Raw genomic sequence first — 22,355 nt, 5'->3', positions numbered from 1 at the left:
CCCCCCCCCCCCAATGAGTCTCTATTATCCGGTTCCGCTTCATAGATTATCCTACGCAGTAAGCCAGAAGCAGTCATTAACAGCTGATCTTAGCATAAGGAGATGTCTCATTGCTCATGTGTGTCTGTACTGTTATCTGAACGAGCAGTTTGAAACCAGTTGAGCAAAGCTCTCATCGTCTTCAACCCAGCCTTGAAGCACATGTCACAAGTTGACCGGACCCTTGGAATGTCCGTGTGTCTGGGGTTGAGTTGATAGAACGGACGGGTTGAGCTATCTAGCCCAAGCACTTTTAGCTAGCGTAGCATCTACTTTTGACAGCATCTATTCCATGTGGTAACAGGAATGGATGAGTCCGCTGTAACACATGGAATTGCGGCTTGTCACGTTGGGAAATTGCAAGCCGCTCTTTAATTCTTTTCGGCCGGTTACCACGTTAGTCGTATATCGCTGTTTTGTTCTTGTATCATCGGAATTTCCGTTGATGTCTGGTGAACCCCACCTGTTGCTCACCATAGGGACCAGCTTCATACCAAAATTCTACTCTGCAACACCAGCCTCTCTGAAACATTAATCATGCCTCGCCATGACTCGTTGCCCGAAGGAAGCCGGTCGTCTATCGCGGCGATAAAGAATATGTATGTAGGCGTAGGCCATGCTTGGACTGGACACCGTCTTGATCTTGGCCCTTGCTCATAAGACACGTCACATTTGGGTATCCTGAGTCCTCGTCACTGACTGATTGATACCAGGACGGGAACTGATAGTCATTTTTGCGTAATGTACCAAAAAACGAAAGAGAGAGGGAAAAAAACCTTCCTGCGAATAGTCCAGAAGAGGATCCGAAAGAGAGAAGAGTAAACAAGAGACGTCATGCCAGGGTTGCTCCGCTTGAGCTCCTAATTTATCTCTGTCGCTAGCTCACAGTTGCAGTCGCAAATAAAACGCCGGTTCCTCGTCAACTTTGAATTCCCGTCCAGGGCCAGATCCTTCGAGTTGAATGATTGGCCTCGGCCAAGCTCTCCCTGGCCATCCCCCACCTAGTTCGTGCATCCAAAGCATGTGCTGGTAATGCTTCTGATTGGACTGTACGTCCCGGTTGATGGGAGGCTCCGGAGTCATGGAGCTCCAAGTTCCACTACGACCTGAACTTCCTGCGATTACCGGCAAGTTCTAACCCGGGGGCTATAACGCACTTACAACGTCAAAGAGGCTTTTAATCTTCGAAACTGCAACTATTTGATAGTCCTTGCTCACCGACTCGCCGTATTCGCTAAAATCTTGTTGCCCTTGGACGCTATCAGCATGAGTTACCACGCCGAGGACTTGGTAAAGCTGCTGCAGTATTCCGCTTGTGATATCTCGGACGCACTCCTCAAGTTAAAGGTTCCCGGCGCCGGCTTTGTTGCCGATCTGAACCTATACAGCTCTCCTGAAGGTGATGCAACATCGGTTACCGTTGCTCCAGTTTCAACAGTTCTCTTCACCTCAAAGGGACAGAATATCCCAGAAATACAAAAGAACATCCCTGAGGGAACCCATTGGGCCGATCTGACAGAACCAGGAACCATTGTGGTTCTCAAGCAGCCCGATGGTCAAAAGAATGCTGTTTGTGGTGGGATCATGGCGGTTCGCATGAAAGTGTGCCAAGCCAAGGGCATTGTTGTAGCTGGGCGAGCCAGAGATATAGCGGAACTAAAGAGTACTTCCTTGCCGGTGAGTGCCATTTACCCTGCTCTTGGAACAAGCTGAACTCGGAGGTACAATGCAGATTTGGGCTCGAGGGCTGTCCACCGTTGGGGTCGGTGGAGGGAGCGTGCCCTGGGCGATCCAGGTACCTCTCGACATTGATGGAACCCTCGTCTCTCCTGGCGACCTTGCATTTAGCGATCCAATCAACGGGGTGGTGGTCATTCCTCAGAACAAGGTTTCTGAGGTCCTCGAATTGCTGCCCAAGCTGACAGCCGCTGATGAAAAGGTCAAGGACGATGTGCTCAAAGGTGCAACGGTTTTTGAGTCCTTCAAGCTTCATCGAAGCAATCTTTGAACAGCATCCGTCGTAGGGGATAAAGAATACAATACTACTACCTTGGACCAAAAGTTTTCAGGACAACAAGGGCACAGCATACGGTGGCTGGCTGGTCCTGAGCGTCACATAGGCTGTACATCACGGGACCACGTGAGATCTACAAGGAGTTTGTGTCAAGTAACCCGAAGCACGAATGGATGGGTCAACAATGCAGTTTTTTGTGTCATCAGTTCATTAACATGCCATCATCAAAGTAGGATCTCTACCATGACTTCCAAACAACCAACAATCAACCTTAGCTCCAGACCAACAAGGAAATACATGCAAGAAACAAATGCTGGCACTTCAAGATTTGCCATTTCATCACAGCCACATGTCCTTCTCCTTACTCGGAGTGGATGCCTTATCCAACCCAAAATCGAGCTTCGGCATCTCAAGCTTTGGCGCCGCCTCGACCGGTTTCTTCTGACCACCTCCAGTTTTCTTTGGTGAAGCCCGAGCGTCAGGGGGCGGCCCGTATCGCACATCCTTGACATCCCAACCATCCTCGGCCGCCGCTCCGACCCATGTCCGAAGCCCGTCATGCACGCTTCCATAGAACTTCTCTTTGCAGAGTCGTAGACTACCACCAAGGCATCGCTCCCATCCCGAAATTCGGAACTGTGCGCGGAGAGTGTTGCGCTCCTCTTGTGTCGGTGTGCAGGCCAAAATGGCGTTCATGAGATCGAGATGAGAAGCCAGGTAGTTGGTCGCATCCCATTCGACTCCGCCCACATATGGTGCTGCTGGGACCGGGGGGCGCTCTTGAGGGAAATGTCGAAGCATGTAACCGTACGGACCGGGGGCAGGGTCACACGTCGAGGGGCGGTCCGAAGGAAGGGATACAACGTTGACGTTGTGAAGGAAGATCCAGAACACTTCCTTAGTGACGCTAACAACCTCCTTGCTCCAAACGCGGTATGGCCTTTCTTGTCTCATCTCTAGGACAAATGGCAATGGGCGCTGATCCTCCTTTGGCTCGGGGTCTCTGAGGTGTGCGAGAATGCTCTGGGCTCTTGTGAACCGTTCGGCTGGTGCAGCAGACTCAATATACGTGAACAAGACGGATGTTATGATGTTACGAGTGGTGAACTCGCTGGGACCCTTCTTCTCTGGGTCGAAAAGCATATGTAGGAGCTTGGGAAATAGATCGCTCTGGATCGTGTGAAGATATTGCATGGCGCGAGCTGTCGTCGACAGTGCCTTTAGACAGAGAAGATTCTCGTGCAGCAGTGCATCTTCATGTTCCTCCCTATCAATCGTTAGTTACGTTTGTGGAACACATCTTGAATCTGACTTACCTCCATTCAACCTCCATGATGCGGTTGAGCAGACCTACAATCTCCTTCATGCCGCCTTGCTGAATGAAGTCCTCGATCCATGCCACTGTCTCGTTCCTGAGAAGCAGTCGTAGCTTGTGAACTTTGCCGACCTCGACAAGTTCTGGTTTTTGAACCTTTCTAAGATAGGCCACGTAATCGCCTGGGCCTTGGTTGAGCTTAATCTTGGAAAGAATTCCAGAGTTGGATACGGAGCCGCTGGACCCAGGAGGCCCTTCGCTGACCACGCTGTCGGTGGACTTGCTTCTGAAATGACGACCCAATGTCCCTTCGCCCTTTGACTTTTTGATGGGAGAGCCTGGTTCCTTTGGTTCCTTTCTTCCTCGTGAGAGAGTAAAACTCTTGCCTCGTGATCGCTTCTGTTTCTCCTCATTTTGCATACCGGCTTCTATGACCAAGCCGCTGTTGGCGCTGTCTGTTGAGCATGATCTCTCTGTCCGAGAAGCCTGTGATTCCGCCCAGTCCTGGCGGATAAACTCCATCTTGATAGTGTTGCTCAGGTTCCTCATCTTGTACCTCTGGTTCTCTGGAATGTTCCGTCGGTCCAACATGGCTTCAAGGTGCTTGTCAATATCCTTGGGGTCAAGCACGGCCTCAGTCGGCTCAGGTACAACTGACGTTGACTTGGATCGGCTGTGGTTGAATGTAGTAAAGACGCTCAAGACCTTACCTCGACCGCTCTTACTCTTGGCCTCAGTCGAGTCTTTTGATCCCTTTCGGGAATCGTTAGAAGTGCGTGCCTTGGTTGGTGAGGGGGGTGGTTCCATTCTTCCCAGCATGGGATGGTATGATTTCGGTCGCTCCTTGACGGCGACTCGACTGCCATTATAAAGATCCTGAGCATTTGGTGCCCGTGCTTCGTCCATACTACGGCGTGTACTTTGGGCTGGTTCAATGTTCGGTCGAGAGGCAAACTGAGAATAAATGGGTGTCGGTGCAGGGTCCGCTACAGGTTCTTCGGGAGTTCTGTTTTCCTTGTCCTTGGATGAATTGACATTGTCGTCGGATCCGAACCTGCCCAAGTTTCGCAGCGTCTTGGGCTTGAGCAGACCAGCTAGGTTAGTTGTTGACTTTGGCCGTTTCGGTTTAGTGGGAGAGGGATCGCGAGATTTCGAGCCTTTGGCTTCTTTGCCGGGTGCTGTTATGATGGTGAAGTTGCCAAAGCTGCTCTTGGTCGGGGACTGTGATCGGCCTCGGTCCTGTCGCCGTGAGAAGCGTCCGGAGGACTCTTGCTGGTTGTATTGTAGTTCTGCCAGTGCCCCTGGGTTGGAGTAGTTCTCAAAGGCCATGATCTTTGGCTGTATAGGAGAGACAGGACCATCGAAGGGGGCCTGGAATGAATGGGTATCGGTGGAAGCTTGACGACGATGCATGAAGCCCTCGAGGATGGAGGACTTGGGCCGTGGTCTTCGACCGACGTCGAAGCTATTTACGTCGTTTGTATTCATGGTGTCGAGCCACAATATCCGTGGTTATATGAGAGCTGCTAAGTAGCTTTCGCCACAACGATATCTGTAGAAATGAAGGGTTTAAAAAGAATCTGGTAATGAACAAAACCAAGTCTCACGCCAACTGATGAGAATAAGAAGCCAACTAAGACTGCGAATTGGGCTACGCCATTGCAGAAAGAATAAAAGTAAGTTAAAGTTGAGAAGACAAGCTGGAGCTGGAGCTGGAGCTGGAACTGGAGCTAGCAAGAAAGTAGGTCGCTTAGGTAGCCAGAGCCAAGGCACTATTAGACAAGCCGTTGACTGTTTATTGGGAAACGGCCGTTGACCGGGTGACGGAGGCCCTATCTTATCGCACCAGTGATGGCAGACGATGATGATGCACGATGGCAAAATAGGTCGTACAAGACTATATTTGCTTGCTTGTAGTAATAATAACAATGATCGGGCAACTCTTTTCTTTTCTTTTTCGCTCCTCCAAGCGTAGGAGCTGGAAAGGCGATTCGTGATCGAGTGATGCTATCGCTTACAGCGTTGATTAGCCAAGCAGCAATTTCATTAGTTCAGCCTTTACCGGCTGAAAGATCCATATTCAATAAGTACCTCCTACAAATCAATTTAAATTAAAGGGAATACTCGGTTCTCATTTCGCTCCAATGCTACGTATACACTTTACTGAACATACATGTGTCGGTTGGTGTATTCTCTATCACACTCATATCATGAGTACTCTTGAGGCCAAGGATCGCCATGACTGCTCAAAACATCAGCTGGGGACATCCTTGTTTGTTGTTTAGCTTGTATGAATCGCTGGGCTACACAAGCGGCCATAACATCTTTCTCGCGTTCGTATTAAGGCCATGGTCATGAGCAAGGGTATGTCATCATGACCTCTTCTCAATGGTTGCTCAATAGTATTTTTGGTTAAAAAGGGAACATCGTTTCACATAATAGTATCCAAATGTTTAATAGCACGAGAAGAAGGACGTTAGTGGCTTTGTGCTGGGATCAACATCGGGGAAGTCAATGCGGGGTACGGAGTACTCTGTATTCTAGATGCAATTGGACCAGCTTAACAAAATTCCATTCATATTTAGGTTCAACATGCCCCGAAAATAGTCAATAGACCGTTTGATCAAATAGAGATTATTTTGAAGACCGACTGAGATCAATTGCGTCTCATGAAACACAGCAAGTCAGATGGATCTCGTACCATGAGAGCCCTGTCATCATGAGTCTGGGCTGTTGATACAATTCAGGTGTCATGATGAGCGTCTAACAGGTTATATCATTTCAAGGGTTTTCGCTAGTGACTAAATAGATTTCAAAATGCTCATGTTAACAAAAGCCAACTGCCCACTCATTAACATCGGTCCAATGCCGAAATCATATCCGTCAACATCTGCCGCCGTAGACTGCCGGCCCCGTCCCCGGACTTAGACCCACGGCCACCTACTAACCAACCGTAACTGTATTGAGCATGCATCATAGGTAGGTAAGGTACCCAGTAGGTTGCTCTCCACTAAGATATGCCCTGTAGGATAAATGTTTAAGCCTGTCTCTCCCCTCTATCATCCATCATAACGACTCAATCTTTTTTTACATGTGCTTTCTCCTCCAACAATAATCTCAGCACTGCTTCATTGATCGTTGACTTGGTTCTGCTGTGGATTCTAGCTTCGGCTTATATGCGACCTACACTCATCTCAAAGCTCCGAGCAATACCTATCGCTGCCAAAATGCCTGTTCATCATCTTATGGTTGGTACCTGGACTCCTCCAGGTGCCATCTTCACTTTCGCCTTCGATGATGAAGCTCTCACACTTAAGCTTGTGAAAAGGACCGAGATTCCTAAGGATGAACCAATCTCATGGATGACATTTAGTGTAAGCTCATGTATGACTCTGCAAGATGTTAACTCACAATGTGGCCCAGCATGATCGCAAAGCTATTTACGGTGCTGCTATGAAGAAGTGGTCCAGCTTCGCCGTCGAATCGCCAACTTCGATAACTCACCAGGTCTCTCACCCAATGGAGCACGATCGTAAGTCACCTCTAGCCAGTTCATATACTGAAAACTAACCTCAACAGCCAATGCTTCTCTTGCCACCACAAACACCCGTGCCATCTTCCTTCTCGCAGCGAACAAGCCTCCTTATGCCGTTTACTGCAATCCTTTCTACGATCACGCTGGCCACGGTGCTGTCTTCACTACCGATTCCACTACAAAGGCTCTTAAGGAAAATGTCCAAAACTACCCTTACCAGCCTAATACGGGTATTCACGGAATGGTCTTTGATCCTGAGGAGGAATATCTTTATTCTGCCGACCTCCGTGCTAACAAGATCTGGACACATCGCCGTGTTAGCAAAGACGATCCTTCTCTTGAGCTGGTCGGTTCTGTTGATTGTCCTGATGCTCGAGACCACCCTCGCTGGGTGGCCATGCATCCTACTGGAAACTACCTCTACGCTCTTATGGAGAAGGGCAACCGAATCTGCGAGTACCTCATCGATCCCGCAACTCGTCTGCCCGTTTACACTCATAAGCACTACCCTCTGATCCCTCCAGGTATCCCCGATAGGTGGACACAGTACCGCGCTGATGTCTGCGTGCTTTCGTCCTCGGGCAAGTATCTCTTTGCCTCGTCCCGTGCCAACTCCTTCGACCTGACAGGTTATGTGGCCGCCTTCAAACTCTCGGATATCGGCGCCATTGAGCGCCAGATCTGCCTGAATCCTACACCTACGAGTGGTGGACATAGTAATGCGGTTGCACCTTGCCCTTGGACAGATGAGTGGGTAGCGATCACGGATGATCAAGAAGGTTGGCTGGAGATCTACCGCTGGCAAGATGAGCACCTCGCCCGTGTGGCAAGGGTTAGAACACCAGAGCCTGGCTTTGGCATGAACGCCATCTGGTATGACTGAGAGCACATCAGTATGGATGAATAGAAGAAGGATTAAGTTACAATGAGACAAAATTTGACGTCAAAAAGTATTATAGTTGCCATGATTTGGCTGCTGTCATCAATGCTGCAGAGGTGTATTAACTAAATCCTACCTGGTGTGCCCAACAGTAAAGGCCCCTGGTTTAGATTTGCCACTCCTAAGAAACGATTCCATCGAACCCTATTCTTCATACCACTAAACATACCCCTAATGCCGACCATTTGTTTTACGGCCGTCGTCATCTTCGTCATCGTCTATAGCTTCTTCGTGATCCTCAGCTAATAACGGTGTTCGTTCATGACCCTGAGTCCGCCCCTGCGATTGTCCGTGAGTACTCGTGAAACCTATGTGGGATGCAGCGCGCGGCTGGGCAGGTCTTGAGCCATCATTTGGGGGCGTATGGGTCGCACCGAGACCTTGTTTGATTTTGAAGAGGCTGCGGGTATTGCTGCGGGGGTTCGCAGCTCGGTTAGCAGGTCCAAGACGAAGTTGAGACCTCATTTCATCTAGACTAGCCTTCACAACAACTGGGGTGCCTTCTATGCCGCCATCAGAGGTCCGGCGCTTCATGTGAATAGCAGTCTTGGCAGCGTTGTGGAATCCTCCTTCATAATTGCTGTGGAAAGAAGCAGTCTCGACATTGGGAGGGTATTCGTCGGCGTGTTCTTCAACATCGACCAAAATAGAGTCGCCCGGGGCCTTCTTAGTGGCCATTGCGGCGGCGGCGGCGGCAGTTGCGTGAATTCGGCGGGCTCGGGGTGCGGGAGTAAGACGTCGGATAGCCTTGTGTACATCGACATAGACATCGGATTCGTCAACAATTTCCCTGTCTGGTCAGTAATGCTCCTCATATGCGATATTGTCTACTTACTCTCCAATCAATTCCTCAATAACGTCTTCAAGAGTAACGACACCTAGGGCACCATGGTCCGAGCCGGGAAATTCGGATACCAGTACCATGTGCGATTTACCCTCCTGGAAGAAGTTGATGATGTCCAGACAGCTGGTTTCAGGGCGAGTTTCGACAATTGCTCCGAGAGGCACATCGCGGACGGGAATTCTATCTTCAGGATCATAGGTGATGAGTGTCTTGACCAAAAGCATGCCAACAAAGTCCAGGTGATTCCCAGAACGATAAATAGGAATTCGCGAGTACCCAGAGGATAGAATATCATCCATGGTCTTTTCGTCGAGGATGTGGTCTTCGGCAAGCGTATACACATCGGAGATGGGCGTCATAACTTCAGCAACGGGCTTGTCCTTCAAGTCCAAAACGGCTGTGATAATCGTAACCTCATCCTGGTTCAAACGCTCGGAAATCTCACCCAGAGACTTGTGGAGGGTGACTAGCGTCTTGAGTCCGCTCTTCTTGTACAAGGTACCATGATCCTCGCCCAGAATCCAGTCGAGAAGCTTCGCAATTGGCCAAGAAACCGGAGCGGTCAGATACATGAGAAGAAGAACTGGGGTAGACATGTATCCGCCGATAGGAAGACCATATCGAACACAGATGGACTGGGGAACAATTTCACCAAAAATAACTGTTGCGGTTAGCAAAGTCTACCAGAGTTATCATGTCTCACATACCGATGAGAACAGTACTGCCAACGACAGCGGCAACACCTCCTCCAAGAGTTCGGTCCAATACAACGGGAAGGGACTCGTTGACAATGACGTTGGATAGCAGCAGCGTGACCAGAACCCAATGCTTTCCTCGTTTTAACAATTTCAACACACGTTTCGCATTCTTAGACTGTGATTCCGCGGGATCGCCCGATAAAACCTGGAGATAAATACTGTCTTGTCCCATCAAACTGGGTAGGTCAGCATGCGTCGCGCATCGCCAAGAGGGAGGGGGACTTGCGCAATTGTCAATCCAGCAAAAGCACCACCAAGAAGCACCAGAACCATTGAGGCAACAGCGAGGACCCAGAGGCTGGGACCGCCCTCTTCGCCAGCGTCATGGTGGCCCTTGGTGTCAACCGGAAAGGCAGAGACAGCCGTCAAACTGGCACCAAAGACTCGGCCCATGCCAATGACAGCCGGACGTATTGAGCCCATATTATATCGTGCAGCGTTCGCCATTGTGACGGGATGTGTATACCGTATATCGAGTGTGTGGGTATATGAGTTATCTCGTCACCGCAAGGCGAGGCGGGAAGACCGCAAATGTCGATTGTCGAAGGTCAGATTGAGTTGAACGCGTTCAAGGCAGGCCAAGGTAATCAATTTCCGACGGATAGGCACAAGCGATCTTGGCAAAGCTTACACGATAATGACCGGAATGTGGCTGAGACAGGGGAACTCGGGGTCAAGATGAAGCTTGAGGAGATGCTGTCGATAAGAATGTGAAGCTATTCGGACAATTGAAGTATTCTTGCTTCGTTTCGTCTAGTCAAAGATTCAACCTTTTCGCACCAAAGGCGAGCTTTGATGAAGAACAAGAACGACGAGGCAAAAGAAGTGGGACAAAAGGGTTGGAATTAGCTACCTTGTCCTTGGATGATACGGGTCATCTAACTCGCGAGCATGATGACGCAGGGAGCTACCAGGCAGGAGAGAATGATTCTATTGGTGGAGGTGTCCACTAGACCAGGTCCAGATCCCGAATGCAGTAGACAAAATCCACTAAAGCCTTGACGTTGCAGCTAAAACCGTTCGTTACGATGCCCTTAGTTTCCCAGCTAAAATCCGGATGAGGTCATGATAAAGACAATCAATTTAGCCATTGTCAACGAGAGGCAAGAAAACTGAGTGTCTCTATAACGAAATGACAAAAGGATTGGTGTAAGCTAAGAATGTACAAGGTAGACTTTTAGTTTTTAATCATTAGCACCCGAAGCTTAGGGCTAGAAATTTCTTGCTGGGGTGCATGTGATAATCGTCCCATGTGAAGGTTTATTTGGTCTTTTTTTGTTTAATACTTCTAAGTACTCCTAGTCGTGATCACGATTACATTGCCATCCCTGAGCATGTTGAATGGTATCCTCACGTCGTTCGACTACCTAACCGGCACCATGATCACAGCTTAACCAGTCCAACGTCAAGAACTCCTGGAGAGTTATTCAAGTCCTCCAAAACTTCACCACTCACTGGCCCGAGAACACCAAGAATCATCAATGCCTCGTTGCCTTTCGGGTCAGGCGGGGTATCGGCTCCCTTAGTAGCTTCGGGGTCCAGACTGGCCACTTGCATGAACTTGATGTTAACCCCGTGATTGCCGAGCACCATGCCAACACCACCGATCTTGCCAGGCTCATCATAGTTGTGCAGTATAATTAAGGTTCCTTCTGGTGTAAAAACGCCATTGAACCTGTCCAGCTTGGAGATGAAGACTCGTTCGTCACTCGCATAGCCTTCAATCACCTGCTCACTACCACTGCTACCAGCCTGGTATGAACGCAGTGTCACCAGGTTGGCATAAGTTGAAGGCGAATCGCCAGACCGAGTCTCGCTAATCACAATGCCTTTCTCTTTGGCAATGAGTGCTGCGTTGACCATGTTGATGTGCGAGTCGCTGAACGTGGCCACGAGACCTTTGACAAGAGCAGCAAACAGCGGCTTGGTGTTGGCCATGCCAGCCAGGTCGCCGTGATATATGAGCTCGAACCGACGGCCCCCTATCATGCCTCCTTTACTGCGCACAAAGTGCTGCGTATAGAGACGGCCCATCTTTTCGACAAGCTGCACAGATGGTTGCAGCTTACGATACTCTTCCGGCATGATAATAGGGGCATTGACAGCGCTAGTAGGAAGTCCACCTTGAAGAATCTCGAGGACCTGCTTGCAGACATCCATGGAAACATTCTCCTGTGCCTCAACCGTTGAAGCTCCCAGATGAGGTGTTGCCACAACCTTGGGGTGTTGACTGAGCCGGGCTGCTGCTGAGTCTGGGGCCAATGGCTCCGAAGACCAGACGTCAATGCCCGCTCCTGCGATCCATCCCTCATCAAGTGCTTTGGTCAAAGCCTCCTCGTTGTAAACACCACCACGTGCAACATTGAGCACACGAGCTGTCTTCTTCATCTTTTTAAACTCCGCCTCGCTTACCAAGTCCAGCGTTGTGGCAAGTAGGGGCGTATGAATGGTCAGAAAGTCAACCACAGGGAGCAGGTCCTCCAACCCAGGAACCAGCTCAACGCCTGTTTGACGAGCCATGTCGGTGCTTGCATAGGGGTCGACCGCCTTGACTGTCATACCGAGACCTATGGCCATGCGAGCAACATTCATTCCAACCTTGCCCAATCCGATGATACCGAGGGTCTTGCGCCCAACTTCAACTCCCACGAGCTTGCTTCGCTCCCAGCGGCCAGCTTTGACACTGCTGTCTGCCTGGCCCACATTACGAGCTGTTGAAAGAAGCAGTGCAATAGTGTGTTCTGCCGCTGCAAGGATGTTGCCTGAAGGAGAGTTCACAACAATAACGCCTTGGGCGCTTGCGGCAGGGACATCTATGTTGTCAACTCCAACACCAGCCCGAGCAACAACCCTCAGCTTCCGTCCGGCTTGGACGACTTCGGCCGTGACTTGCGTCTCGGAGCGAATAATTAGGCCATGGTAGTTGGGGATCAAATTGATAAGCTCGGGGGCCGTTAAACCTTTACGGATGTCAACGTCAAAGTGAGGGGTGAGTAAAGCCAGTCCATCTGGAGATACTTTCTCAGGTACGAGGATCTTAAGACGGTTTGAGTGGCCAGCAGACGGTGTGTCAAAAGTAGCTGAAGGGGACATGGTGAATTGAGTATGTAGTATTCTTAAGTACTTGCAAAGACGGTGTGCATCCTAGGAAACTCAAGTTCAAGTGAGAGGGCCTAGAGGGCCTAGAGGGCACAAGGCCTAGTATAAGTAAAAAGATCGAGATGACGTCCCCCCTCTTGTCTTTGTCCTCCCATGAGACAGATAACCGCCACCTTTTTGGCTACCCAATCCAATGAGCCCAGATCAGCCTTGATCACCGTTTCTCAAAGTAAAAGTCCTTAATAAGAACGGGCAGATTGAGATGCAGAAGTCTGTCCTCCCATGCAAGCACCCCACGGAGGCAGTGATCTCTGGGGCGGGGGTGGTTCATCTGCGCGCTCAGCGAGTGAAGTATTGTGATTACCGTCAGAGTACTACGGCACGGTACAGGATATGGCGGGGCACCAATAACCATCAATGTCCGTGGAGCTTGAAGCTTGAGCTTTGGTGTGGCACCTGTATCTCAGACTCAGCCTAAGCTGCAACCCCTCACTTCTCCATGTTCAACTACTGCAAGCCACGGCCCGTCGTGGGGTACATAACACAGGCATTCCAGTGCCACCGCTGGAAACGACCCGTGTCTCCCGGGCAAAGGAGTCCAGTTGTGTTGGATGAGCTCACCTGGTACACGACGGGCGAGAACCCGGCAACATGGCTTACCGGCCAACCTGGAATATAGTCTCAATGTGCACAAATGCCTGGATCGATACTATCGAATCGATTCTCTGTTTTAAGGGCGCTCTTGAGTAATTGGCCTCCAACGGAAATGGATATCACTGTAACTATCAAGGTACAGGATGGCTATTTGTACGATGAGAGCCTTAAGCTGTGGGGAAAACGACCGGATATCAATTTCTTGCCCCACGCCTTTTCCATTGCGCATCATTCATTTTGCTTCTTATGCGGCTAAGTTTGCGTAGATTTTATGCCTTATTTCATGACATCGTTTCTAAGTTTGATTTCTTGATCTCAAGATATAAAGCTCCGTTGTTATAGGATGTGAAAGTATGGACATCTAGAAGTTCTCCTTGCCAGAGAACTTCTCATTCTGCACAAGCTCAATCCAGTAGCCATCAGGATCCAGCAAGAAGGCAACGTTCTTCATTCGGCCGTCTGTAAGCCTCTTCTTCCAGCTCACGTTCAAATCTTCGAATCGCTTGCAAGCCGCATCAATGTTGTCAACCGAAACGCCTAAACTTGTCAGCTTCATGCATGCTCTCCTGTACAGGTAGTAACTTACAGATGTGGCCAAATCCCTGAGGCTGGCTGTTGCCGTCATGATAGTGGAAGCTCTCGTCCTTCTCAGTGCCATAGTTCCATGTTAATTCAAGAAGACCCTCCCGATGGGTGATAGTGTTCTCATCCTGGCCGTCAGGGAAAGGCTGATCGCCAGGGTAGCCAAGGAAGTAGAGGTTGAAGCCGGCCTCAGGGTTCTCGAGGGTGCGGAGTCGGGACATGCCAAGAACCTCCTGGTAGTACTTCAAAGACTTCGCAGCATCCTTGACACGGAGCATGGTGTGATTCTACATCGTTAGCTACATGTTCTAGAAGATCGACAAGGATAGTGAACAAACCATAGTGTAAGTTGACACATCAGTCTCCTTCACATCTTCCGTCTGCTTGTAATCATTTCTGGCAACGACCTCGACCCAGTAGCCATCAGGGTCAAGTACAAAGGCGATGTTTCGCATGCGTCCATCTGTCAGTTTTTTCTGGAACTTGTAACCAGCATCCTCAATACGCTTGCAGGCGGCCTGGATGTTGTCGACGGCAATGCAGGTGTGGCCAAACCCACGGTTAGGCTCTTGGTTACCGTTGTTCACCTTGTACTCAGGGTCATCCTCAGTGCCATAGTTGTGAGTCAACTCGATGAGTCCTTGTCTGTCGAAAGTGCTCTTGTTGTGTGACAGGGCATTGGGAGAGTCATAGCCGAAGAAGTAGAGATCAAATTTGCTATCAGGGAACTCGAGCTTCTTAACAAGGCTCATGCCAAGGAATTCATAGAATTTAGCTGCATTTGAGTCAATATTCGCACAAGTACTGAGTTTGTTCAATTTAAGCTTAAGGCAAGGCTTGATGATCGGGGCTGTGGACATCAAGGTGTCTGACATACCGGAAGCCTTGGGGTCCTTGACTCGGATCCTTTTGGACCGAGTTAGCAACTACTTTCGTACCGAAGATGCATGAATATCTGCACTTGCATTGAGTGGTTGAACTTGTAGTTCTTGGTATCTGTAGTTGAAGCCATGGTGACTAATCTGGATTGTCCAGCCGCAATAGCAGGTACTGGGATAGGATGAACTGTCTGTCTAGTAAGAAGGTTTTGAATGGATCTGATGCGCTGCGCGGCTCTTGCAAAGTTCATTGAGCTGTTGGTGCAGTATGAATTGAATCTGTGAGAAGTTATTGGATTTTATCATGATAGTTAGCCGAGACATCGTTGAGGTAATGCCCCTCCATACCCCACTTCCGGTCTGACGTCAAAGCATGGAAGCAGAGAGATCATTATTTCAACAGCACTCACTACTCAGTCATTTACAATGGCTTTGTATCTAACTATATCAAAGGACGTCTGTCGGTTCTCTTATAATCATAGATCATGAAAGAGACACCATAAGTTCAAAACTGATTAACACGCTTTAGTGTAGGGTAGCTTGAAGGTATTCTCGGAACAACGATGTATATGTTCGGAACTGAATAAATTGCTAACATAAGTATATGTTACAAGTCCCTTATGGGATAATCTGGTGCTTATTGGGCGGGTACATTCATATATTAATATCGAAAAGGTGCATTGCTTCATACGAGGTCCATTGGCTATCGTCGTAAGTTTACATCTCGACCCTTCTCTCACTGTTTGGTATGACACAGGCTTCCATTTCAACAAGCAGTAGCATAATATTCATTCTCACACAATATACATGCCAGTTAATACGTCACTAGGCCCCGGCTTGGTGACATAAAAGGGCTGCTGATCCTACACTGCGTATCTCCATTTGCTAAAGATACAGGCCTCCGATTGTGTAAGCCGTACAAAATGCACCCAGCTATATGCACCTTTACCAAATATGTCGTCAAGATTAACCTAGGCCAACTGCCGTACGCACGTGGTGAATGCTGCAGACTCGTACCTTGCCGCATGAACTCAAGATAAACTGTACTTAAAAGAAGCCAGTAACCTGTGGACTGTTTTTATTACAGCACAGCCATGCCCATGGAAATAAAATTCATAGACTAATCATATCCATGTTGATGAGCAATTCAATGTTTCACTGTTGACGCTGGCCTTGCGGGGCCCTTCTCAGCCGCCAACAGTCTGTGGAACTAACTTAGCGGCGCTAGGCGGCCAAACCTAAAAGAGATGGATTTCTATTTACTCACCTCGAGGTTGCTGCAGTCAGTAATAGCAGCCGCCCACTCATCGCGATACCTCGCGTTCTTTAACTTTGCGCCCTCTCTTTTACGGTTTCTTTCCTCAACCCTCACCACATCACAGCATGTAATGCCATGATATTTTTATCCTCATCTCAGCTATTGCCCCTTGTTCAAAGTTACGTTCAAGGCTAGCAATAGTGACCGCCAACTCGAAACCGCAAACCGTCCGCCTGCAAAAGCAACAATTTAGCCATCATGGATCGATTCCGAAATACTGCGGGCGAATATGAGGACTCTGCCATCATGGACGATTTGAAGGCTGTTGGATATCAGGAAGTTACTGGATTGCAGGAAACTCAGGCTCGGTCGCCCTTGACGAAAACGCGGTCCATGTCCGATGGAGGAGGAACCCCCTCTCGACTCTCTCCCTCACCACGCATCGTCGAGGCATCTCGACGGACCTCAAAAGACGACACTAGTATTCCGACTCCCCAGCCAGTGACGCCCCGACGCCCAAACTTCTCCAATCGTGGCTTTTCCATACAAATGCCCCCTCGAGAATTTACTCCACCAGCCGCGAACTCATACGTCAAACCCGCACCTTTATCACCTAAATTGGACCACTCCCAGATATACGCATCTCCTACCAATATACTTCCTCGTCGCTCCCGTGGTCTCGACTTCTCTCGTGCCGCTACCAGTCTACATCACTCGACTCTCGCCGAACAGTCCTCTCCCGACTCATCCCCCACCGCTGGTGGCCGGGCAATGAACATACCGAGCCGAAGAAGTCATTATGCAGGCCCAGAACAAACGTCGACGTCTCTGTGGTCCGTCATGGGCAATCAGGAAAAGATGCACATCAGCAGCTCGCTTGGGAGTCAGGCGATCGGCTCTGATTCGTCAAGTACCTCTGATGACGATGAGCTGATGGACGAGGATATGGACGAAACCTACGTAACAACTCCGCAGGTCCATAAGATTGGACCAATTCTCGGTCCCCAAGGGTCTGGTGGGACCTTTGGATCCCCTGCAATGAGCAGCCTCATGAGCTTCCAACAGCGACAAAGACCCCGCAAACAAGCCAAGAAGAAGGCTCGTGGGCCCTTGGGACTGGGATTCAGTGGTGCATCTCTATCCAAGTCACCACCAACTAATTCTTCTCGAGCTCGTCGCGAGAGCATCAGTTGGCAGGCTAATCAATTGCACATTTCTGGTGCAGATTCCGATGAGACACGAGCAATGGGCGATGTGGACGGGCTTGGAGATGGGCAGCGCAATGTCATTCGGAGGGTAGTAACAAGACGGGGAAATCTTTTGGCAAGTCACTTATATCGGATCAATGCGAGTGCGCAACTAATACGGTACAGCCCAAGACAAAAGGATTTGCACGCATTCGTGCTGCGCTCATGGAAGAGAGCACCCCCGCTGAGTCTGAGTTTCGCCGAGAGGCAGAAGTTGTTAAACAAGTTCGTGATTGCGACATGGAGCTTGAACCCAGGATCACACAACCGGCTTTGGAATCAACTCAATCAACAACAGCACCCTCTTCACCCAACTTGACACAGCAAGAAGGTCTGAACGACGTACCTGAGGACGATATCATGGGCGACATATCCATGGGTCTCTCTAGCAGTTTTAAGCAACATGCTATCAAGAACTCAAAAGGTAAGACGTTTTGGGACACCTTTTCTGAGTCAAGTAGCACTGGCGGCGCCAGAACCACACCGCCTCCTGCCGCATTTCTTCCTCGAGGCTCATCCTCAGGTATCAGCGAAGACGTGGCGATGGACTCACCGTCAGTTGGTGGAGCTACTGTAAGTGCACCCTTGTCTGGCCAAAAGAAACAAAAAACTAATGTCTCGGGCCCCGCAGAATGGCAGTACTCAACCACCAACTGCTGCAGAAATAACTCGAAGGATTAACAGTAAACGTCGCCGGGACGATGACTTTGATCCTGTTAGCTTCAAACGTCGAGCTGTCAGCCCTGGGATGAGCGTTCACAATTCACCAGTCATGCAGAGTCCACTCCAAAGAGACGGTATGTCGTGGGGTTCTCGTCCCGGTAGCAACGGCGGCGATAAGGCCGGCAGCAGCGCACCAAGCGAAGCCGGTAGCACACCAGGAAACCTATCCGGCAGTAGCTCTGCGGCAGGACGACTTAACAGCAAAGGCCGAGTTGGTTTCCAAGGAATGATTGATACTCATGATGGGATCATGCGTATGAGTATAGAGTAGCCTGTTTCTTTCTGTTGGGAATATTGGAGTGCCCCGAAGGATTCGAGTCTTTGCACCATGGAACTAAAAGCATACGGAGGCGTTATGAGCTATGGAGTTATTTAGGAATGGATTGGTATGGGGTCTTGAAACATCCAGTCTCTGGAAGCGGCTTTTATTTCTTATACCCTTATTTTGAGCAAAAATATTACGTATCATCAATGTCTGGATTATATAAATGCCGTCTCTGTAAGAGGCAGCCCTTAACGCCTACTAAGAAGCCTTTCTCAGATCACTCCTTGATTATTCCTCATAAGAATTCCCAACGCCGTCTATGCCAATTCGCTTGTACCAAACATGATGCCATTACTCCACGCCAACACCCTCCTCTGGCACAGTCAGTGTGCCAAGCTTGTCGTCAAGCCAACGAGCTAGCTCAGTGGCATGACGGCGAAGGGCAGTGACTGCAGCGGCAGAGCCTGCGTTGCTCTCGAGACTAGCTGTTGTTTGTCCACCAGTACTCAGAATACTGTCTGCTCCATCTGGACTGCCAACATGAGAGGATTCGCCAGCGGGAACATGGAGATCATGCACATTTGGCACACCATGCTCCGTGACATCTGGGTTGGCGGGCCCGACGCAGACGAAGAGGAGACCGCACTTCAACCTACGGATCACGACAGTCCCGCTCGTAAGTTGAACCGTGACAGTAGCAGGCTTGATGCCACGTCCCTTGCCAGACTTATGTGAGTCGAGCTGCTGACTTTGTGATAATCGATCTGTCTCGTCTTCGAGGTCATCCTCTTCAGGAGGCGAGCTTCCGATCGGATCGGGTGTGCGAGAACCGGGTAGAGACGCAGCGAGGGCAGGTGCCGAGGTGGAGTGTATGGCGAGGAGTGATGCGGCAACGGTAGCGTGTGTTCGAAGAGCGGCTACGGGATGAGGACTTGCGTGTGCCAGAAGCTTGCCGTGAGGGCTTGTAAGAAGAAGGGTAGGAAGCTGGGGAGTTCGGTTCGCGTTGAGGAACGCCGTAAGGCGCTTTGTGAGGAGAAGAGGAGGCGTTGGGTGGGAGATGGACATGGTGATTGAACGATTGGCGATTGATAAGTTGATAGCCGCCTCTGGGGACTTTCTCGAATGCAGAAATTGACGTGATTCTTCGTTAGATACCTAAGGAAAATAGGGCTTGATTATTATACAGGAACGAGAAAAGACCCGCTCGTTGCTTGGAAGAAAAGAAGAGTCAAGCCTTGATGCGTGTTGAGGTGGAATGGGGAAACGGCTCAGGTCCAGGCCAGGTTCAACTTGTCCAAGCCTTGTTGATGGCGGGGCCCGAAGGTGGAGAGCTTGTGACTGGTTTTATCTCATTGGCTCTGTAAGTTGACATGCAGTCGTGTAAGATCATTGGCTCTTTAATTCAAGGTCCAAGACAAAGAACATGATTATTGTGAGGCACCCAAAGAAATTATCTGGGTTTATAAGAGTAGTAATAAAAAAAATAGCATACGGAGATAAGAGCCTACTATACTTATTTCTGCTTACTCACACCCTCAGTGTGTAGCTCTCTGAAGTAGGTCATCCTCAACATCCACGTAGAGTCTCCCCTCCTCAGTCTCTTGTTTCCACTGCCCATATGCGAGCTCCACCATCTGCGCGACCTCTGCCATTCGAACCCAAGGTTCATTTCTCTGTGCAGGGTTATATCCCAGCATTACCATGATCATGGCACGCAATGGTTTGGTGTAACGAGCTCGTGCAAGGTACGAATGAATGTTGATGGTGAACTCGGAGCAATTATGCCAAGCTGGACAATCGGGCCATCCTGAGACCTCTTCCTCACACTCCGTCTGGCTTATATGCTCACAGCCACCGAGAAAACAGTCACATCCTTTTGCAATGGCCTTTTTCTCTAGACAGCCACCGTCTTCGCAGAAAGTGACATGTGAACAACCGCATTCCTCACAGTAGTAAGTTGGAGCCTGGCCAGTCATCATGGTGAAAACCGTCACCCCAATAGACCACATCTCATCCCCGAGGGTATAGGGTCGATCTCCCTACAGCATGTGAGTTAGTGGTAGGTTATTGATCAGCATTGGGTACCAACCTCGTTCGAAATCGACGCTGGGGGGACACGAGAGTCAGATCGTGTATCCTCCAGTCGCCACATCCCCTCCTTTGTAGCTAATGCCATCCCATTCGAATCTGTGTGAATAGTGTTAGGATCGAATTGGTCATCCACAATGTGACATGTGACAGCTGCGTTGCTAAAATCGCCTAATTTGCATTGGCCATAGGTCTCATTGCCGCGAGGATGCTGAAGCCAGACATTCATAGGCTCGATGCAACGATGCAGAATTGGGAACCAATCGGTGTTGACAGAAACCCATTTTCTGACCGCGTGACGACCAGGTTGCTCGGGCCGGTAAATGAGTCGTTTCCCGTCATGGAGATAAGTCACTGCGCGAATCAAAGAACGCAGAACGTGCCAACAGAGAGATTCCGGCAGATAGAATTCAGGACTTGTGCAGGGATAATGGCGGAACAGAGCGCTGAGGTTGCCAGCATCACCAAAGTCCCAGACGAGCATCTGAACATTGTTTTCCGGGATGAGGTCAGATATTTGCGACTTGTTGAAATGCCAGTTCTCTATGACACCAACGATAGAAATGAGGTTTTCGTGGTTGAGGATCTGACGGATAGTGTAGGCTTGATTGTGCGCCGACAGAAGTGTGTTGAGAGCCTCAGCTTCTCGATGTGCCTTCGTGACATCGACAGTACCATCGGGCTTCACTCCGAAGGGGCTGCTAGGACTGGCGAGATATTTCTCTCGTCGCGGGTCCTCTTTTCTCGTAACAATCCAGACATTCTTCTTGACCTGCTCGACGAGCTCAAATGTTGGTTTCTCAACCTTTGTCTTGAGACTACCGAACATCCCGATATCAGGATTCGACGAGTATCCGGAAGTCATGGTGATGGTAAAGACGGAGATGTTCACTCGAGACAAGAGAAAGATGTAGTAGATGGGATGTTCAAGATATCCCTGAGAGTAAATATTCCTCTTGTCATGACCTCTGCCACCGTCCCTGGGACGGGAACAGATAACAAAGAACCCAACTCCGCCGCATATTGGACGAAGCTAATGATTGCCTCATTTCTTTGTTCAAGTGAATGCGATGCTATTTGCGCCATCCGAACAAAGAGATGTCTGATTTTGTCAGTCACTGATGTGAATAGCGGGGAGTAGCTCATAGTCTCATGTATAGGACCATCCATTCGTTGCTCGCACGACCCTTTTAGAGTTGTTTCGAACAAAGAAAAGGTGTGAAGGGAAAGTTTATAACGTCATGGGTGAGCACTCAGCCCACAATGGCCAACTGTCGTCGATTGCGTTATTTCTCAATTTTGAAGCAGCCAGGAGCCAGCAACCGGTGATTGTCATTGTGGCCATGGTTGTCACCGAGGCAGGTTGTGATAGTTCTTGATTGACGAGGCATCTCGTCTCACCAACTCATGTGATGCCAGTGAGTGATTGTGAGTTTATGGTGTCCTACGGGAAATGAAGATTTACAAGCGGGTTTCCAAAATGCCCAAGACCCAAGATTGCGACCAAGTTAGCTCTGGACTTTGTGTGCAACAGTCTCGGTGCTCATGGCATGGATTGACGCGGGGGAGGCAACCCGACCACTATTAGCATGTTTCACCCATTCGAGTGACCCGAGAGAATTGGGGGATTTGTTGCGATGCAACCACGCTGAAACTCGAGAATTCGGGAGCACCGATCCAAGTTTCACTTGATAATGTGCTGTCAGTTCTGGTTACACGGCGTTGTTATTGTCCTGAATTATTACCGCTGAACATGGCGGCTAATCGCCCTGATTCGCTGTTAGTGTCTGGCGCCGTGGGATTGGTCGCGCCCGTCTTCTTGGGCCGTCAAGATTCCAGTTGGCGGTTGGAGGATAAAGAAAACCCAGCCACTGAAACAAGAGAAATGAGTGAACACCAGCGGCAACGCCCAGTCTTCTCCATCCAAGGCCCGACAGAGGCAATAGGCTCATAACCACTGAGTTCTTGTTGATAGTGGCCTTGTTCCGCGCCGCAGCCTCTCCACGGCCAATCATTGGTCTCGATGAACCCCTCAAGATAATGCTCCCAACGTTTGGCGTTTGGTACCTGCAGGCAGTGGCGCCACTAAAGGCCAGGGTTCTCGTAGCGTTACACT

General features: G+C 49.6%; 9 protein-coding genes across 9 annotated transcripts; 3 read left to right on the top strand and 6 right to left on the bottom strand.

The window, feature by feature from the left end:
• Positions 1-1,305: 1,305 nt before the first annotated feature.
• FPRO_03167 (uncharacterized protein) lies at positions 1,306-2,047 on the top strand (the record flags this gene model as incomplete). Its single annotated transcript, XM_031226651.1, has 2 exons — positions 1,306-1,716; positions 1,772-2,047. 2 exons carry the CDS (start codon positions 1,306-1,308, stop codon positions 2,045-2,047), a joined length of 687 nt encoding a protein of 228 aa, XP_031077166.1.
• Positions 2,048-2,392: 345 nt separating this feature from the next.
• Positions 2,393-4,856, bottom strand: FPRO_03168 (uncharacterized protein; the record flags this gene model as incomplete). Its single annotated transcript, XM_031226649.1, has 2 exons — positions 2,393-3,320; positions 3,370-4,856. The coding sequence occupies 2 exons, from the start codon at positions 4,854-4,856 to the stop codon at positions 2,393-2,395; spliced, it is 2,415 nt and encodes an 804-aa protein (XP_031077165.1).
• A 1,739-nt stretch (positions 4,857-6,595) lies between these two features.
• FPRO_03169 (putative carboxy-cis,cis-muconate cyclase) lies at positions 6,596-7,786 on the top strand (the record flags this gene model as incomplete). Its single annotated transcript, XM_031226648.1, has 3 exons — positions 6,596-6,742; positions 6,792-6,900; positions 6,948-7,786. The coding sequence occupies 3 exons, from the start codon at positions 6,596-6,598 to the stop codon at positions 7,784-7,786; spliced, it is 1,095 nt and encodes a 364-aa protein (XP_031077164.1).
• A 228-nt stretch (positions 7,787-8,014) lies between these two features.
• Positions 8,015-9,892, bottom strand: FPRO_03170 (related to membrane protein, contains two CBS domains; the record flags this gene model as incomplete). The annotated part of the gene is made up of 4 exons (XM_031226647.1): positions 8,015-8,633; positions 8,679-9,348; positions 9,395-9,554; positions 9,623-9,892. 4 exons carry the CDS (start codon positions 9,890-9,892, stop codon positions 8,015-8,017), a joined length of 1,719 nt encoding a protein of 572 aa, XP_031077163.1.
• Positions 9,893-10,828: 936 nt separating this feature from the next.
• FPRO_03171 (uncharacterized protein) lies at positions 10,829-12,538 on the bottom strand (the record flags this gene model as incomplete). The annotated part of the gene is made up of 1 exon (XM_031226646.1): positions 10,829-12,538. One exon carries the CDS (start codon positions 12,536-12,538, stop codon positions 10,829-10,831), a length of 1,710 nt encoding a protein of 569 aa, XP_031077162.1.
• Positions 12,539-13,559: 1,021 nt separating this feature from the next.
• FPRO_03172 (uncharacterized protein) lies at positions 13,560-14,792 on the bottom strand (the record flags this gene model as incomplete). The annotated part of the gene is made up of 5 exons (XM_031226645.1): positions 13,560-13,735; positions 13,785-14,067; positions 14,119-14,555; positions 14,658-14,686; positions 14,746-14,792. The coding sequence occupies 5 exons, from the start codon at positions 14,790-14,792 to the stop codon at positions 13,560-13,562; spliced, it is 972 nt and encodes a 323-aa protein (XP_031077161.1).
• A 1,382-nt stretch (positions 14,793-16,174) lies between these two features.
• Positions 16,175-18,157, top strand: FPRO_03173 (uncharacterized protein; the record flags this gene model as incomplete). Its single annotated transcript, XM_031226644.1, has 3 exons — positions 16,175-17,212; positions 17,290-17,736; positions 17,795-18,157. The coding sequence occupies 3 exons, from the start codon at positions 16,175-16,177 to the stop codon at positions 18,155-18,157; spliced, it is 1,848 nt and encodes a 615-aa protein (XP_031077160.1).
• A 345-nt stretch (positions 18,158-18,502) lies between these two features.
• FPRO_03174 (uncharacterized protein) lies at positions 18,503-19,216 on the bottom strand (the record flags this gene model as incomplete). The annotated part of the gene is made up of 1 exon (XM_031226643.1): positions 18,503-19,216. The coding sequence occupies one exon, from the start codon at positions 19,214-19,216 to the stop codon at positions 18,503-18,505; it is 714 nt and encodes a 237-aa protein (XP_031077159.1).
• A 470-nt stretch (positions 19,217-19,686) lies between these two features.
• On the bottom strand, positions 19,687-21,104 carry FPRO_03175 (uncharacterized protein; the record flags this gene model as incomplete). Its single annotated transcript, XM_031226642.1, has 2 exons — positions 19,687-20,190; positions 20,241-21,104. 2 exons carry the CDS (start codon positions 21,102-21,104, stop codon positions 19,687-19,689), a joined length of 1,368 nt encoding a protein of 455 aa, XP_031077158.1.
• Between the last annotated feature and the right edge of the window lie 1,251 nt (positions 21,105-22,355).

This window comes from Fusarium proliferatum (genome assembly GCF_900067095.1).
Source record: "Fusarium proliferatum ET1 genome assembly, contig: FPRO_scaffold002, whole genome shotgun sequence".
NCBI lineage: Eukaryota > Fungi > Ascomycota > Sordariomycetes > Hypocreales > Nectriaceae > Fusarium > Fusarium proliferatum.
Note: the sequence above shows the minus strand (reverse complement) of the source record. Positions and strands in the feature narration are given on the sequence as shown.